The following is a 17583-nucleotide window of genomic DNA, read 5'->3' on the forward strand; positions in this document are numbered from 1 at the left end:
TTACTGTTCATAAGCAAGCGGTCTCAGAGGCAATCCCAGCCCTTCGGAAGTTCTGGCCTGGGGAGCATTACTGTGGCTCTGGGGGTTACCCTTTACGTCCTTTCCCAAACTCTATCCCCCTCACTCCCCTTCCCAGTTCTGCTACTCTCTCAATACAGTGCTCAAGCCTGCAGGAATTTCCTGGGATAGTCTCCTCCCCCTTTTTATGACTTCATTAAGTGGTTCAAACAATAGAATATAACTTTCTTAGTTGAACTTTTCAAGACTCCATTCCCAGATGTGAGAAATACATGAGGAAATCCCTTTCAGGGCGAAGGGCTGAGAAACTGCGTACGCCTGTAACGCTTACCAGCTATAGAGACAGAGAACAGAAAATTAACCTGAGCCTTCGTTTCTTCGTATGTAAAGGGAGGGTAAACAAATACGTATCTCACTGGGTTGTTACAAGGAGTCAGTGAATTTTTATACTCGTGCTATAAATGACAGGGCCTGGCACAAAGCAGGTGCTCACGAAACATCACCTTGTACCGTTATGATAACCATACACTAGACTCGACAGCAACAGAAGGCGGTCTCGGGCAGCCCAGGTGGCTCAGCGGTTTAGCGCCGCCTTCAGCCCAAGGCGTGATCCTGGAGACCTGGGATCAAGTCCCACGTCGGGCTCCCTGCATGGAGCCTGCTTCTCCCTCTGCCTGTGTCTCTGCCTCTCTCTCTCTCTGTGTGTCTCTCATGAGTAAATAAATAAAATCTTTAAAAAATAAAATAACACGGTCTCTTGTCACTCTCTCAGCATGTCAAGTTTAGCCTCTGGTTCGCTCCTAAGAAGAGAGGCGATCAGAAGCTCAGCGGTGGTGGCCTAGGTAGCTCAGCTGGTTAAGCATCCAACTCCCGATTTCAGCTCCGGTCATGATCTCAGAGCTGTGAGACTGAGCCCCGCAGAAGGCTCCCCTGTCACCACCTGCTCCTCCTTCTTCTTCAGCTCCCCCCACCCCCACAAACAAACAAACAAATAAAAATCTTAAGAAGGAAAAAACACAGTCACAGCAATCAATAATCAGGATGGATACCACAGGTTCAGAAATACGGCCTTTGAGTTTTTTTCTCCTTAATCAAATGTTGGAAAAAAAGAAAAAACCCACCATCTGATTACTTAGTAGAGGGAGTCGTACGCGCAGTGCTAGAGAACGCAGGACAGAGACGCAGATTTAAGAACGGGCACTGCGAGCCAATCACGAAGCCAACACTGTTCAGATCACCTCAGTCTGGACCATCCTTACCTGATAAAAGCACAGTGACTTGCTCGGCTTTATTCTTCTTCATAAAGTCCCACGGGGACTGGGAAAAGCTCTGACCTGCTGACCATGGCACATTTCCTAGTTAAAAAAAAAAAAAAAATAAAGAAAGAAAGGAAATAAGATGTCAAAGAAGCTTAAAAGTAATTTTTTTCTTATAAGGGGCAACGTGCAATCTCCTACGTGCGAACTGTAAGGAATCCAGAGCTTAAACTGCCAAGGGCACACGCAGAGTATGTGAAAAGCTATGTTAACTCCCCAACACACTGTCTATCGAAGGTCAGAAGGAAGGCCCTCCAACTTCAGGCTTCTCCAGAGCAGCTTTTAAGGAGTAAGATAGAAATCTGGAGAGCAAAACCACTACTCAATATTTCTAGGGTTAAGTTTTTAGGAACAAAGCTGATAGCTTTTTTTTTTTTTAAGATTTTTATTTATTTGACAGGGAAGGGGGGAGAGAAGGAGAGAGAGCACGAGAGAGAGCGAGAGTGCACACAAGTAGGGGGAGCGGCAGAGGGAGAGTGCAAAGCAGACTCCTCGCTGAGCAGGGAGCCCAATGCAGGCTGGATCCCAGGACCCGGCAATCATGACCTGAGCTGAGATGCTCAACCCACTGAGCCACCAGCGGCCCCGGGTAATCACTTTACATGGTTCTTGCTGTGCCTGCTTTGCAAAGTCCAAGTACTTTAGATGAGGTAACAGGCCTGTTCCCTTTTCAACAAATTTTTAGATTCCAGAAAAAAAAAAAAAAAAAGCCCAGGTAACTTCAGGAGCTCAGAATAAAGCCAAGCCTTCTCAGAGTCTGGGCCCTCCACTCACTCTTGCTCAGAAAAGGTCCCACTCCACAGGTGTCTACTCCAGGGAGGGATTCATAGTAAGCACTTGTCACATTCCTCCTCTTCCACAGATCTTAAATCCATAAATACTCTGACCACGCATGCCTGCCCTACCTATAACTCATCGGTTATCTGTTGGCTTGGGCCCCTTTAATCTAGATAGGTTATCAACGTAGTATAGTCACTTACATACATGTATTAGTAACTAACGTCATAGTTGCTCATTGTCAAGCAGCTACAGACAGACACTAAGCTAAGCCTTTTAACCACAAAACTCAGTGATGTCTGTGTCTGAAATGCTGCTACGGAGCCCCACACCTCGGTGATAAGCATGAACACTGGAAGCATCGGGCCTCAGCATCCGTGGCTCACACAGGTAGATCTGATGGTGGTAGATATCTACTTGCTTATGCCTGCTTCCAGTTTAGCTGGGTGAGGGCTGGTGATGAAGGGCCATTTTCTTCGAAACAAGTCTGTGCTGATTGCATTTATTAGACCCCTTGGTCACAACCACACCTTGAGTAATAGTCCATTGTGTGGGCAGAATGTGTTCCTGAGAATAATTTATGACACTGTCTTAATGCAATGGTTTAACCATATAATAATTCCTCTTTAGTAATTGTAAGTATTTCAATGTTCTTGCCGAAGATTCATAAAATTAAGTTGTCAGGATTAATCTGCCTTAAAAACTAATAAAATATACGTTTTGTAAGTGACTTAGCATATATTAGTTAATAGAATAGAACACTTTCTGATAGAATAAGCTGACCTATTAAAAGCATGGTGAAACTCACCCTCTCTCCTCAACCTTGACTATTCTTTTGCAACATAGTGCTGTTGACGGACTGGGATTTGAATCCTGTTTTACTTCTTAGCTCTGTGATCTCAGGTAAGTCATCTTGTAACTAGTTATTTGTAAAATGAACCTGTTTTAAGGATTCGTTGAAGTGCTGCGTATAAAGCTCCCAACACAGTTCTGAAATAACAGCAGCTTCCCAGGAGATGCTAGTTCTCCTGGTATAAGAGGAAACTAACTAACCAGGGACATTTAGAGAGCACCTAGCTATGCTTACAAGAAAGCAAATCTTATTTTTTTTCTTTTTAAGATTTTATTTGAAAGAGTGAGCACGTGCGAGAGGGAGTGAGCAAGAGAGGGAGTGAGCAAGTACGCAGGGGGAGGAGCAGAAGGGGAGGGAATAGGGAGCGAGAAAGAATCCCAAGCAGACTCCACGCTGAGCCAAGCACAGAGCCTGAGGTGTGGCTCGATCTCACCACCCTGAGATCATGAACTGAGCCAAAACCAAGAGTTGGTCACTTAACTGACTGAGCTACCCAGATGCCCCAACAAATCTTATAAGTTCTTCGGAGTCTGTTTCATGTGCCTATCAAACAGAAAGAACCACCCTGACTCATCCCACGTGGGAGCTCTGATTTTTATCTTCAATGAAGAGTGCTTCTTCCAACTCTAGACTTCATTAGGATTCCTGTCCTGGAGAGAAGGTGTTAATGTACTACAAGCATCCCTGGCACAGCCCCAGTACAAGTCTGGAGCTATGTTCGGAACTTGTGCCTCAGTAAGCAGCTGCAACGTGGTTAGTTTCTTGCATTTATCAGAAGAGCAAGTGCAATCACAAAGCCTCATCAAGGGCTTTCTTGTTCTCTACCAAGTATTATCTGACACATAAAAGCATTTTTTATACTAACAGGAAAAATTATGCATTGTGAATACTCAAGTTTTTCAGCGCTAGCAGCTGTCACAAGTGAGCTCTGAATGTATTTAATCAATGAACCAAGTGCCAGGTTATGGAGCCCATAAACATAAATAAACCCAGAAATTTAACTTTCTCCTTATCACAGGATTATTGATACCTAGCATGACGGATCGCACGCTGCTTGTACTGAGGCCAATGCTGGAGTCGGTCGTGTTATTAAACGTCACATCCTCCAGACTCCGCCATCCATCAGATGAGATTGCTTGGAAATGATTTGTCAGAGCTTGACTCACTGCTTTTGAAAAATCATCCCATGATGTCTGTTTGCGGATATTTAAAGCGCATATTGTGTTTTCACATTCAAAGTCATCTGAACCATAGGTGCCTGGGGGTATCTCACCCACTGAAATCCTTAAAGGTATTTTAAGAGCGTCTGTGGGAAGAATGAAAGAATTAGGAAAAAGAACCTTGATAGGAAAAATCAGCAAAGCTCTTATATACAATAGGCAGATACAAACATTTTAAAAACAAAGGGTAGCTATCAAATTTCTTTAGCTGCAATTCACTGAATGCTCTTCTACCACGTAAACCTTGGTCTCTCAAACTCTTCACAGTTTCTTTGGAACCGTTGCTTGAACTGTTTATCTTCCCTTGTATCTTTGGCCTGCTGTTGTTCACTGGCACTTCCCTTCAGCCAGACTCTCAAGTTCTTTAAAAAAAATAAAAAATAAAAAATTGGGGAAAACGAGAGCGCTCTCTTGATGCCCGATTCTCTAAGCATCCCTTTCTCTTCACCTTCAACGGCAACATCATGAAAAAAGGCAGGTTACAGCTGTAGAGGATAGTGGCTTCAGACTCCTACACACGTTGGTCTGAGCCTCAGGGCCAGCCTCCCAGCAGCTACGCATACTTGGTAAATTGTCTTGATCTCTGTAGACCCCAGTTCCTTCTACAAAATGTTAGGGATGTGCTAGTAATAGTAAATTGTTATGAAGACTAAAGGAACTCATATTGGAAATGAATTTAACACACTATTGGTTACATGGTAAATACGAGTGAGTGTTCAATAAATAGCAAATGGTGCAGTGGAGGCTTTTAAAATAATCTTTCCAATCTCTCTTGTGACACCAGCTGACTGAAGCTCCCCAAGGTGGGCGGTGCACCATGCACTTCCATTCTCATGAACTGAATTATGTGCTCCCCAAGAGTCACTTGTGCTTATTCTTGAATCTTTTATATCTACTGAACTCATGACTATAATCAGCATATTAAATATTCCATATACTGATGAAATGTACTATTCCTAATAAAAATGAAGTTGAACATTTTAGAAACTCTGAACAAAGGCGGTATTAAAGAAATCATCTAATGAGGTATAGATGAGACAATTACATAAAATTGGAAAAAAAAAAAAAACTTTGGACAGATGCTGCCTTTAGTTCGCTTTATCAATATCTGTAAGTCCTCAAACACCAGAAATCATAGATGAAGCATAAGAGGCATGGTTTTCAAATAAGAATATATGGAATTTCACTCAGCCAAACCATACTAAAATAAAGACCTTCACTTGAAAGTTGATGAAACAAATATTTGTATGATTAAAATTAAAATAAAATGTTAAAAACGATTCCCTTTTTAAACTGGCTTTTTCTATGAACCAACTACTAGATTAGTTTCTTTTCCTTTTTTTTTTTTTTTTTAAATTTAAACGTTTTATTTATTTGAGAGAGAGTGAGGCTGAGCAGGGGGGAGGAGCAGAGGAAGAGAAGGGAGGGAGTTGACTCCCCACCAAGCAGGGAGCCCAATGTGGGCCTTGACCCCAGGACCTCGGGATCACGACCTGAGCTGAAGGCAGACACTTAACTGACTGAGCCACCCAGGTGGCCCTAGGTTAGTTTATTTTCCAATTATCATTCATTCTCAGCTCTCATCTTGTCAATAGCATTTGATACAACTGATCTCTCTCTGTTCTCTGATACACCCCTACAGGATTCCCTCATGCCTCACTGGTCACTCTTCAATGGTTCTTTGCTGGTCCCTCCACACTTTCCAGATTTCTTAACGGTGGAGTGTTGCAAGGCTCCTTTCTCTTACTTTTTCTGTGTTTGCTTCCTTAGTGATCTCATCCAGTCCCATGACTTTAAATATCGTCTATAAACTGCTGACTCTCAGGTTTATGCAACCAGCTCATACTCATCTCCGGGATTCCTGCTGACTTGGCATCTCCACACAGATACCCTAACAGACATCTCAAATTCATACTTCAAAAACGGAGCTCCTGATCCTCATTAGCAAAATCTGCTTCACCTTGACAGGTGATGGCCACTCCATCCTGCCAATCATTGAGTCTAGCTACCTGGGGCGGATGAACGAATTCTGCCCCCTCCCCGCCCCCCCCCATACATCAGATTCAATCCATCAGCAAGTTCTGCTGGCTATACCTTCAGTTGTGTCCAGAACCCCATCACTTCTCACCACCTCCCCTCTGACAATCCTAGATTGAGCTGTTGTCTCTCACTAGAAGACATCAAGGGCCTAACAAGTTTCCCTGACTTCTCCTGTGACTTCCTACAATCATTCTCAACGAAGCAGCCACAGCTACCATGAAAATGTACAGTGGATCCTGTTACTCTGGAGCTTGAACACTGAAATGGTTATCCATGAATTCCTACCGGATTAGGCTGCCATCCCATCCATCTTATAACCGCTCTCCCCTTGCTCATTCTAACTTAACACTCGGCCCCCTCTAGGGCTCCTCGGACACAGCAGCATGCTCCTACTTGAGGGTCTCTGCCCACTTGATGACGGTTGGCCTGGGAAGCTCTGGGCCGAGGTGTCCACAGAGCCGCGCTGCTCACCTCCCTCAAGTGGTTGCTTCCTGTCTCACCAGGGAGGCTACCCTGACCATCATTTTAAAAACTGAAGCCCATCCTCACACTCCCAATCCTCCCAAGTCGTTTCCACCGCATGTATTACCACCTCACATACCATGTAATAAATTATTTTTTATGTTTATTGTTCATTTTCTGTCTCAATGTTAGAGTAGAAGTTAAAGTCGAAATACTAATAATATAGCTGGATGACTGGATGGGGCTGAGAATCTTGATATCAGAAGTTTAATATTTTGTAGGATCTGAAACTCCATATTCCATAAACCCACAACCTTTAGAACATGTGGACCTTTTAGAACATGCGTTGAGGAGTGTATATTGTGGGAGCCGGAAGAGACCCAAAAGATCAATCATTTTCACAGGCAGGTAGGCAACTAGGCATCGAGAGAGAACTAAATTTCCCACATTCATATGATCAGCTGATGGCAAAGTATCCCGGCATGATTCTTCATACCCTAGGAGTCTCATGTCTTAGGGAGACCATCTAAGTCAGAAGAGCAATAATTATTTAAATATTGTCTAAGGTCATTAAAATACAAAGGAGATCAAGCATTATTTGACTAGCAACTCATTCTGTAAAAAGCCAATTCTACACGGAAAAAAAATAATTACCACATTTATAATCAATAAAATGTTTTGGAGTTCGAGGGTTCAAAGAAGGCTAAGAGGAGAAGGAGAAAACTGGAGCTGCATGAGTATCTCCCCATTGTGGCAGAGGCCCCAGCAGCGCGGAGGAAGGATGAGCAAAGCTGTGAATGGCACTCACTCAGGTTCTCCAGCAGATGCTTGCAGTCATCGGTGGCGACATCATGCGCGGTCCTATTGCACTTATCTCTCCTTTCTGGCTCAAGCCCTCCGTGCTTACACAAGATTTCCAGGCAGTTCTGCAAAGGCAAGGGCTCTATTACCTCACGTCCAAATGAAAACTCAAATGAAAAATCAACTCAAACAACCTGGAAAATCAATAAACTCAAATGAAAAATCCAAGGGGAAAGTCATTTGCCTCTAACAAGCAAATCAGAAATTCTCAGCTGGAAATCGTATTTCAATTCCAGCAACCCAAATACACACATCAATCTAAACATTGGCTCAAAATGGGGAGCAAAGAGTGCTTCATTCGAATGTGAATCGCAGCATCACATGGCTCCATGGAACAGCTTCTTAGGTTTCCAGAGAGAAAAAAAAACAAAAAACAACCACCAAAAAACCCCAGCTTACTAATCATTAATTAGCAACTAATCGATCACTAATCACTAATCAATATGTTACAGAGTGAAAGTAAGAAAGAAACTGACTTCAGCAGAGTATCCTTTTACGGCAACCTGGCAATATAAAGCAAAAGGACTTCTGCTACACCCGCTGCTCCTTGCTGTCCTCTGGACGATGAACTGTTTTCCTGCTCACGTAAGCACAGGGCTCCAGTTTTAACAATTCTGTCTCAGAGTCCCCACGATCACATTTATATTTGGGATCTTTGGGATCATCTACTGTCCTATTTTTTTTTTATTTGAACAATATGAACGCCATGTTGACTGAGTTTTTAGAAAAATATTCCCAGTTGATATTGAAGTTCTATGTCCTCTCTCTTTTTTTTTAAGCTTTTTCTTCTTCTATGTTGCTTCAGGAAATCCCCATCAAAAAAGTTATCAGTAACCTATGAACTGAAAACTCTAAGTTCTCCAAATTTTTTCATAAAAAATTAGTAGAAGACAACATATGTATAAACATTTTCAAGTAACTGCATGGCGGGATAGAACATCAGGATATTCGCCAAGGACCTGCGCTAGATCAACTTTTACTACTTCATGATTTATGTCCCGACTTCTCACCAGAATAAGCACAAAACTGAAGAGACCAGAAACCATTAAAGGAACTAACAAGCAGACAAGCAACGTCCTTCCCATCTCTGCCCTACACACACACACACAGACACACAGGCTTTGGGTTGACTTCACTTCTAATAACAGTAAACCAGGTAGTCTGAAAATCTTCCTCTAATCTTGCCAGAAAACATCCTCTTTTTCTGTTTTGTAAAACACAGAAACGTACTTTTCCCCCTTTTTTATGTAGATATTTTTATCGTCATACACTATCCTCATAGAAAAGCTCACAAATAAGCTTGAAAAAGTCTCACAAAGTGAACACAACCATGTAAGGAACCCTCTGGAAGCCTCCTGTACATTTTGTCCCCGTCACTAGCCCCTTCCTTTCCCCCCACAGATAATTACTGTGATGATTTCTAAGACCAGTTTGGTTTAACCCGTTTATTGCCTTAGTATAAATGCAATCATATTGCAGTTTCATGTTTATATTTGGCTTTTCATTCAACAGAATGTCTATAAAATTCATCTATATGTTAGGACTAATCATGATTTATCTTCTTTAAAAAAAAAAAAAGGCACTGTGGGACGCCTGGGTGGCTCAGTGGTTTGGCGCCTGCCTTTGGCCCAGGGAGTGATCCTGAAGACCGGGGATCGAGTCCTGCGTTGGGCTCCCTGCATGGAACCAGCTTCTCTCTCTCTCTCTGCCTCTCTGTGTCTCTCATGAATAAATAAAAAAATAAAATCTTCAAAAAATAAAAGGCACTGTGTGGTATTCCATGTGTGGTATATATGAATACATCGTAATTTCCTTATCCGTTCTCTTGTTAATGCACATTGGGTTCTACTACGGACATTCTAGTATGCGTCCTTTGATGGACACGTGTGCACATTTCTATTGGGTGTTATGTACAGAGCTGGCTGGCCTGCTGGGTCACGAGCTATGAGTATGTTTCAGGTCAGTATATACTGCAAAGAGCTTTCAGAAGTAGTTGTACCAATTTCCACCCCCACCAGGAGTATATGTGAGTTCCAGTTGCTTCCTATTGCCCCCAAAACAGACTTTATACATGAGTTCATAAGGAAGTGAAGGAAATCTCTAATGGTCAAAAAGAAAGAAAGAAAGCTAAAACCTCCCGTTAAGTGAAATCCTAACAGGAAGCCAGCACTGGTGTGAGGGCAAAGCTGATGTAGGGAATCTTTTCAGATGCTGGGGGGATGGGAGGCTAGGTCATTGGAGACCCCAAAATGGAGCAGCTGGACCAGAGGTTTAGAGGGAACTGATTAGAACTTTGGTTTCTCGCTGTGCCTTCTCAGGTTGGAGGGATGTCTCTAACACGTGTAATCACAGTCTATAGGGGTTCAAATTTAAAAATGCCCAAAGCCAAAAGTGAACTGAAAACAAAGCCAAAATATAAAGGACAATCCTTATCACATTGTTATGACGAATTTGTATAATACCAATAAATGCATTACGTAGTAAATGAGAAATTCAGAAATGCTGATTTAGAAATGAACTTTAATGGGAAATCGAATAGAATGCAATTGGAGCAGTAAACTTTGTGAATTCCCAGAGAAGAGATAAAAATAATACATTTTTATGCAAGTTAGTACTTGCAGCAAAAGCAGGTAAGAGCCAAAGCAGACCTGGATCCTCATTCTGCCAATGCCAATATAAATGATTTTATTGATGACTTTTGGTAAATCCTTTAACGTTTTTGTTTCGGTTTCCTTATCTTTGTTTAAATATCTGTATTTATAGAGTTGTTAAATGAAAAGATGCATAAAAACGTTCATATTCTCAGCATATACCGAGAATTAGTTGTTATCATTAAAATCAACAAAATCGCCAACTGGAAAATAGCCCAGATATTCAATTAAGTGGTGAGGAATTACAGCACGTCAACAAATGTCAGAGATCTCAATGTAATTCTAGGTGATGTTACTTCAAAGTTACCAACAGAAATGATAAAAGATGAAACCCAAATCTGCAAGATTCTTTTACCTTTGACCTTCAAAGTGGGTTGATAATAATCTTTATTATACTCAGCTAGGTCAGCGGGGACTAATATAAGCAGTGACTTTCTCTATAAGGAAGCAAGCAATGTCGGTCCCCCAGAGGCTAGCATGACAACACAAATCCAAACCCACTACAGGTGTGAATTCTACGCCATGCTGGACTCTCTGCGGAACATGGTGAAGTTCAAAACCTCCACCCAACTGACACTCAACAAGCACAGCTACTGGAGCGCATACTGAGTGCCAGGCTATAGTTCTGACACTTTGCAAGCATTTAGTGCCCATCAATCCCCACAACTTTAAGAAAGAAGGACTAAGCCGTCTGCCAGGTCCTCTGTTAGAACTGAGGGTTGTGATGATGAGTAAGGTAACAGTTGTTACTTCTTAGGGAGGAACACATTTTGCCCATGTAGTAGAGACATGGGCAAAATGGAGCTGAAGTGAGGTCCAAGGTTGTGCGAGGTTGGAAGAGGAGGGAAAGGTAGAGAGAGCAATCAAAGCTCTCTCCTCAATGGGAGGGGTTTGTGAAGAGGATAAATGCTGTGATGCCTGTCACAGCTTCTGGAACTGGTTCCCAGGGATCCTGAACCAGGCAGAGTGTCCTACCCAAGTGATGTAGAGCAAGAGACCTGGACGACTGGGTTTAAACCAGTCCTATTAATTATGATAGACACACCTCTATTGTAACAGAGACTGCAACAGACAGTGGTTTAAGCTTTCACTTCCGTTCCCATCCCACTCACCAGAGCTTAGGTAGGTGATCTCACCACCTGCAAAGAGGCTGGAGAATGTGGTCTTCACAGAACTCAGCAGAATCCATTATTACAGAGGAAGGGGAGGAGCGATGTGGAGGGTCAGTGACCCACCTCCGCCATGGTCCTTTAAGGAGAGCAGAGAAGCAAGGTAGACGTGCCAGGAAGACGAAGGAGAAACCCCGAGTCCAGAGAGCTACATACAAGGGCAAAGTCAGGACAGGGAGCAGGGAGCAGAGAGTCCAACACTGGGAGGAGGGGGGTAGGGTGAAAGCAGTCTGCAAACATGCAGGACGGGCCAGCACCGGTGCAGGGCACGCCGCGGGGGCTGGGGGGGTGGCCTGCTGTCTTGCAGGGCAGACAGAGGGAGGCTGTTAAGGTGAGAAATAATGGCATAAGCAACGAGGTAGATTTAGGGGTGAGGGGCCGAAGATAGAGAGAGCTGGAGTTAGCTGTGAAGGGCTGAGCTCTAGGGTTGGCACGAAGGTATGTTTTGTGCAGGCGTGAGGATATGTTCAGGTAGCAAAGTGCCTGATTCTGAGGACCAACCGGTGCGTTCGGAAGGTATGCTGGAAAGGAGGGTGATAGGAAGGAGCCGCAGCCGTCCATTCACTCGTCAGTTCAGCCAACAGTACGCGCCGGCCAGAGACTCTGCTGGACACAGGACATACGAAGATGGAAAAGTGATTTTTTTTTGGAGGAGATGGAAAGAGAGACAGGCATGCAAACAGTGAAAGCATAGGCGCTCTAAGTGAAGTGTGGAGAGGGCCCTGGGAACATCTTACTTCTGGAAGCCAAGACTTAAGTTGAGATGTTTTCCAGGCAAGGAAGAAGGGTCAGGACGGGAGGAGAGGCCGTCTGAGGTAACGGGAACACAGACGCAATGACAGGGAGAGAAGGGAGAGCAAAGGATGTTCGCACAGCAGCCAGCAGTGCCTGCTTACAGCACAGAGCGCATTGGGGGCGGAGACAGGAAGTGTGCTTGTGGAGGTAAACTGAGTCCAGATCAAGAAGGGACTTGTCTGTCACCATACAGGTCTGGCACTTATCCTCGAAGTGACAGGCCCCTGGAAAAAATGCTAAGCAGGGAAATTACATGACCAAGTTCCCCCGCCTGAAAGGCCCCTCTCGGAGTGGGCTACGCGAGCAGAGGGTCTGCAGATGAGGAGACTTGCTGACCCCGCACAGATCCGGGCAGCAGACAAGGACGACCCCCCAAGGGCAGTGCCCACGAGACATGGAGGGGGCAACATATTCATAATTCACACGCAAAGGAATAAAATCTAGAGTTGGGCCAGTCATCTGAATTTGGTAAGTGGGGAAGAGGAGCAAATAAACGCAACTGCCAGGTGCTGGTACTGGATGAAGAGAGGCCGAGGGATTGCAGCAGGCTGGCTGAGGAGCACCAACACAGGAGGCCGAGGGTGCAGCCGCGTGGAGCTGTCTGACCACCAGTGGGCTTACCAGAGAACGGCCCAAACTGGTACACTTTGAAGGGTGACAAGGGGGGGCTCTTAGTAATTCCACTGGGATGACAGGCATCGAGGATGACCGTAGTGGGCAGAGGAACTCTGCTGCCAGGGTCTTCAAGGAGACGCCGTGTAAACGGTGGCCCTCCCGAGTAGCACCTTCCTGGACAGACTCAGGAGATGGTTAGGTAGGGCTAGAGGTAACATACTGGAACCTCTATAGATTATAAACTGGGGATCAGTACGGTCACTCAAGGGAAAAAGTACAGAGTGCAAGGAGGGAAAGGATCAAAACCCAGATCCATGAAAGCTGTTAGTGGGAAACAAGGAGAGTCCGTGTCTTGGGTGAGGAGTGGAGCGGGACTCTGGTTGGCTAAGTCTAGATTAGAATCCTTCAGAATCCTGTTAATCACTGCTGCTCAAATTAGGCAAGGATGCAATAATACTCTTCACTGAATATTCTGGAATAAGTGTTAAAAAAAAATAGCCTTCCCTTTGTTTGCTAACAGCTGACGTCAGTCTGGCCTTTTCAAAGATAATTTTATAAATAAACGTTAAGGGGGGAAAGAAAGGGAATAATTGTGGAGAACCCACAGCACAAAAACAGATTCCAAAGAGCAGATTTCTATTTATCATGATTAACATCCAGTTCCAAAGAGTTGGGCCGACTGCTAGGTATCTTATCTTTGTCCTCTCCCAGCCAGTTACCCAACTCCGCGTGACAAGGAAGAAATTTAGTGACTCCCAATCACCTTATTCTTTGCATCCATGACCCAGGGAAAGGAAATCTAAATCTCGGGGCCCCGCGTGGGCCTCCATACTTAGACACACCCCCTTCTCCGGACCATCCAGTCAGGGTGGATGCTGCTGCGTGAGGGGAAGTGCCTGATACCCCCTGGATAAAAGACAAAACGTATGGGCATACCCTGGTCCTAGCACAATGCAGAATGGCCTAAAGATGGTGCGGAGAGGGCCATGCCTCATCAGAGGGCAGGGGGCCTGCCCAGGGAGGATGACCTCTAGGATGCTGGAAATAAATGTCTGGGAGACAGGTAAAAAGCCAGCTGTGCAGATCTGGGTTTGGGACGGATTACTGCAGAAACCACAGGTAAAGCTGAAAGACCGGATAAGCTCTTAAAAAACAGGACCGGAAAAAAAAAAAAAAAACAGGACCGGCCAACTGTAAGTGGAGCATGGGAGTTGCTCGTGGTTAAACAAAAGAGAAAAAACCAGTAAAACCAAGAGAAAGCCTGGTCATTGTATTTGGAGGGGAAGTGAGGGTGAGGCAGGGGTCTGAAAGCGGAGGAAGGCGTCTGCGTGAAGTAGCCCACCCGTTAACCCAGAGCCTGAGCGACGGGCCACCAGCTTCGGTCACACGCATAAGCTAGAACCATAAGCGAGCCCTGCAGCCAGACACACACACACTCCTCCAAAATAAAGAGTCCCTTTGTACGAGAGCTTCAACAACAGAGATATCAAATTCAGATAATCGCCCTAGTGTTTCTGCCGCACAAACCCGACATGTCAAAGGTCTCGTGACACAACAGGGTTTCATGAAGGAACTCTTCTATTGACACTGCGATGAAAACAAAGGTTTATGCTCAATGATTAGTCACAGGCCTGCTTTAGAGACGCACTCCATCACCAAACACGCAGTGGTCACCTGCGTAAATGGCTTAACCACTGGGAGAAAGACCAGGGCCTGAAGTGGGAAAAGCACTGGTTTGGGAACCTGATCTTCCGTGAACGGACCTTGGGGAATTAATTACACTATTTTCTGAGACTCGATTTTTTTGCATCTACTAATGAGGAGGTTGGTCCGGATGAGCTATATATCCCTTCGAGCCCTGAAATCCCACAATTCTTTATTGAAAAATATGGGGACACTGGAGTAATGATATACCTGCTACCTTACATAGACTGGACACATACATGCTGCTGGGCAGAGAGGAAACATTCATTTCTTAAGCTCAGCTTGTGGTCAGAGTAGAATAGAATCTTTCACAATGATTAATTCAGAATTGCAATTAGTTTTTTCAGGAAATTGGTCTTCGGGCCTCAGTTGTAAAATGGATCGCCTCTCTGGAGAAGTATCTCAACCAGGATACGAACGCTGCATTAGGCAAATGGTGCAGAAGAACCTTCCAATGCCTCTGACTAGGAAGGAAGGCGGCGTGGTACAGTGTGAAGATAACGAAATCAGGCAATCTGGGCTTCATTCCCAACTTCTCTCTATTACTCCCTCCAGGGTTTAAATGTCCTAATCATAAAATGAAGAAGCTAGACTGGAAGATGAAGTATCCATTCCGGGGCTTAAAAAAAAAAAATCTATTATTTTAATCTATGATTTTACTCAGCAGGGTGCCAATGTTGTCAGTCATGATCACTTTTTAAAAATCTCTCTTTTCTCGTTCAAGATGTATCTTATGCCCTTAAAAAAACAATACAGGGAGAGTCACATTCTATGAGGGAAAGTGGTCATACTTCCCTTTACTCAGCAATGACAGAGCATCTACTTGTTCCCGGGGCCTGAGGATCCATGAAGACGGCATCCTTGATTACAAAGAGCTCCAGGACTAATAAGGAGCTCATAATTAAGGAGCCAAGCAACAACACAAGTGCCCCACACTGTAGGGTGACTCACCCGGGGAGTGGTTTCTCGCTCTGCTTTGCAGAAGAGATTCGGCAGCTGAACATTCTAGATCAGTGATGCTCAGGTTTTCTTTTGTTGTTGTTACTATCGTTTGGCTCCAGGTTGAGTATGTATACAACCCACTCCCATCAGTAACATCTTGCACTATACTCAGAGATTTTTCTTGACGGGGGAGAAGTAGGTTGAAAACAACCCCTTCAATGCACCTTTCTACCATCAAATTAAAATTCACAGTCTTAGATTAACTGTGCATTTTTAAACGCAAACTTTTCACAGTTCACATCTCTGTCTCCTAAAAACCTGTATGTCACACGTGTTGCATCCCATTCAAATCAAGACGTGTGTATCAGGTTCCCAAGATTTTTGTACCTTTTTGTTAAAGGGTAAAATGGGAGCAAACTACTAACAAGTAATAGCTCCACACTGAACTAAATCATGCCTTGGTCTCATTAAAAAAAAAAAAAAAAAAAAAAAGGGATCCCTGGGTGGCACAGCGGTTTGGCGCCTGCCTTTGGCCCAGGGCGCGATCCTGGAGATCCGGGATCGAATCCCACATCAGGCTCCCGGTGCATGGAGCCTGCTTCTCCCTCTACCTATGTCTCTGCCTCTCTCTCTCTCTCTCTCTCTCTGTGACTATCATAAATGAATAAAAAATTAAAAAAAAAAAGTTCAAAATGAGCAGCTTTTGTTCTAGATCATAATAACAAGAAGTTACCCAAGCAGGAGCTCCAAATGCAATTTCTAGCTATTCCCAGATATCTCCATCTGGATGAACATCTCAGCACTTAAATCCAGCAGGTCTAAACCCACGTTCTATCTTCTTGATCACAATGACGCCTCTTCTATTCTCTTTCTGGAAACATCCCTGTTCCCCTTCCTGTCAGCTCCCTCTTTTCCTGCATCTAATCTGTCTTCAACCTGTGGATACTTCTGGTCTGTAACGTTTCTCATTATTTCTCCCACTCTCTTATCTTTCACCTAGTCTCTCTCCCGGCCAATATTTTTTTCATAACCCCCAACCTTCTGTTTGCTACTTCTAAATTAATCATTCAAACTATAGGGCTGATTATTTTGTTCCCTTGTACAAAACCTTTTGGTGGCTTTACTCTGACCAGAAAATAAAGTCCCAACTCTTTAAAATGTCACTAAAGCTCATGTCATATTCTGAGACCCCCAGACTCATCTTATTTCTCACCACCCCTCATCAGCGCAGCCGATGCTGAAGGCCACCTCCCTATTTCCAGTCTCTGTTTCTGCTGCTCTCCAATCTGAACTACTTTCCAATCCCAGTGATGAGCAGCAAATTTAATCCACCTTGCAAGGCCAAGATCACTTCCACTGACTCCAGAAATAGCCACTTCTAAGCCTAATATCCCTATGACTCTGCTCCCTGAAATACATGCATTAAAAAAAAAAAATCTTAAAATTTGCATTTTTATACTGTTCCAACCACAAATCTGTTACCCTTGTTTTAATTTGTTGGGTTCTCTTATCCTACTCTTGTCTTGTATCTTGTACTCTTGCCACGAAACTAGGAGTTAGCTGATGGCATAAACGATTCCTGAGAATGTGAGCTTTTAGTGTCTTGTGCTCAGAAGCATCCTAATAGCTTTTTATTGCTAAACCAATCAAAACAGAAAAAAAAGTGTGAGTGAATGGCCTACTGTTTCTCTAATAATCAGAATCATTTTCTACTCTAACTGGTGAGTGAAATCTTGAGCTCCCTCTTACCTACCAGTAAAATACACAGGAAGGGTGTAAGTGAGGCAGTTCAGAGGTGAGAGCTTTTGAAGAATCCTGGCTCTCCCTCTAACCAGTAGCATGGCCTTGGTCCTTGAATCAAACAATCCAGTAGACTAAGTCAAAACCAAACTCTTTCTCCTGATTTTACATGGGATTTTAAAAAAATGTCTGAAATTACACCCACATTTGTTAACAAACTCCAAGTATGATTGTTATAAGAAGTCTCAGGGCGCCTGGGTGGCTCAGTCAGTTAAGCATCTGACTTCAGCTGGGGTCATGATCTCGGGGGGCCTGGGACGGAATTGCACGGAAAGTCCACGTTTCCCTCCCCTGGCTTGTGCACATTCTCTTACCCTCTTTCTCTCTCAAATAAATCTTAAACAACAATAACAACAACAA

General features: G+C 43.9%; 1 protein-coding gene across 3 annotated transcripts in view; it reads right to left on the reverse strand.

The window, feature by feature from the left end:
* The window catches only part of CTTNBP2 (cortactin binding protein 2), a 71011-nt gene that overhangs the window by 37595 nt on the left and 15833 nt on the right, over window positions 1-17583 (reverse strand). For all 3 annotated transcript variants that reach the window (XM_025464765.3, XM_049093850.1, XM_035698313.2), the window contains 3 exons: window positions 7495-7612; window positions 3995-4270; window positions 1278-1373 (listed from right to left, as the gene is read on the reverse strand). In XM_025464765.3, the coding sequence (XP_025320550.1) occupies window positions 1278-1373; window positions 3995-4270; window positions 7495-7612 (490 nt within the window). The remainder of the gene's footprint in view (window positions 1-1277; window positions 1374-3994; window positions 4271-7494; window positions 7613-17583) is intronic.

This window comes from Canis lupus, chromosome 14 (genome assembly GCF_003254725.2).
Source record: "Canis lupus dingo isolate Sandy chromosome 14, ASM325472v2, whole genome shotgun sequence".
Classification (NCBI taxonomy): domain Eukaryota; kingdom Metazoa; phylum Chordata; class Mammalia; order Carnivora; family Canidae; genus Canis; species Canis lupus.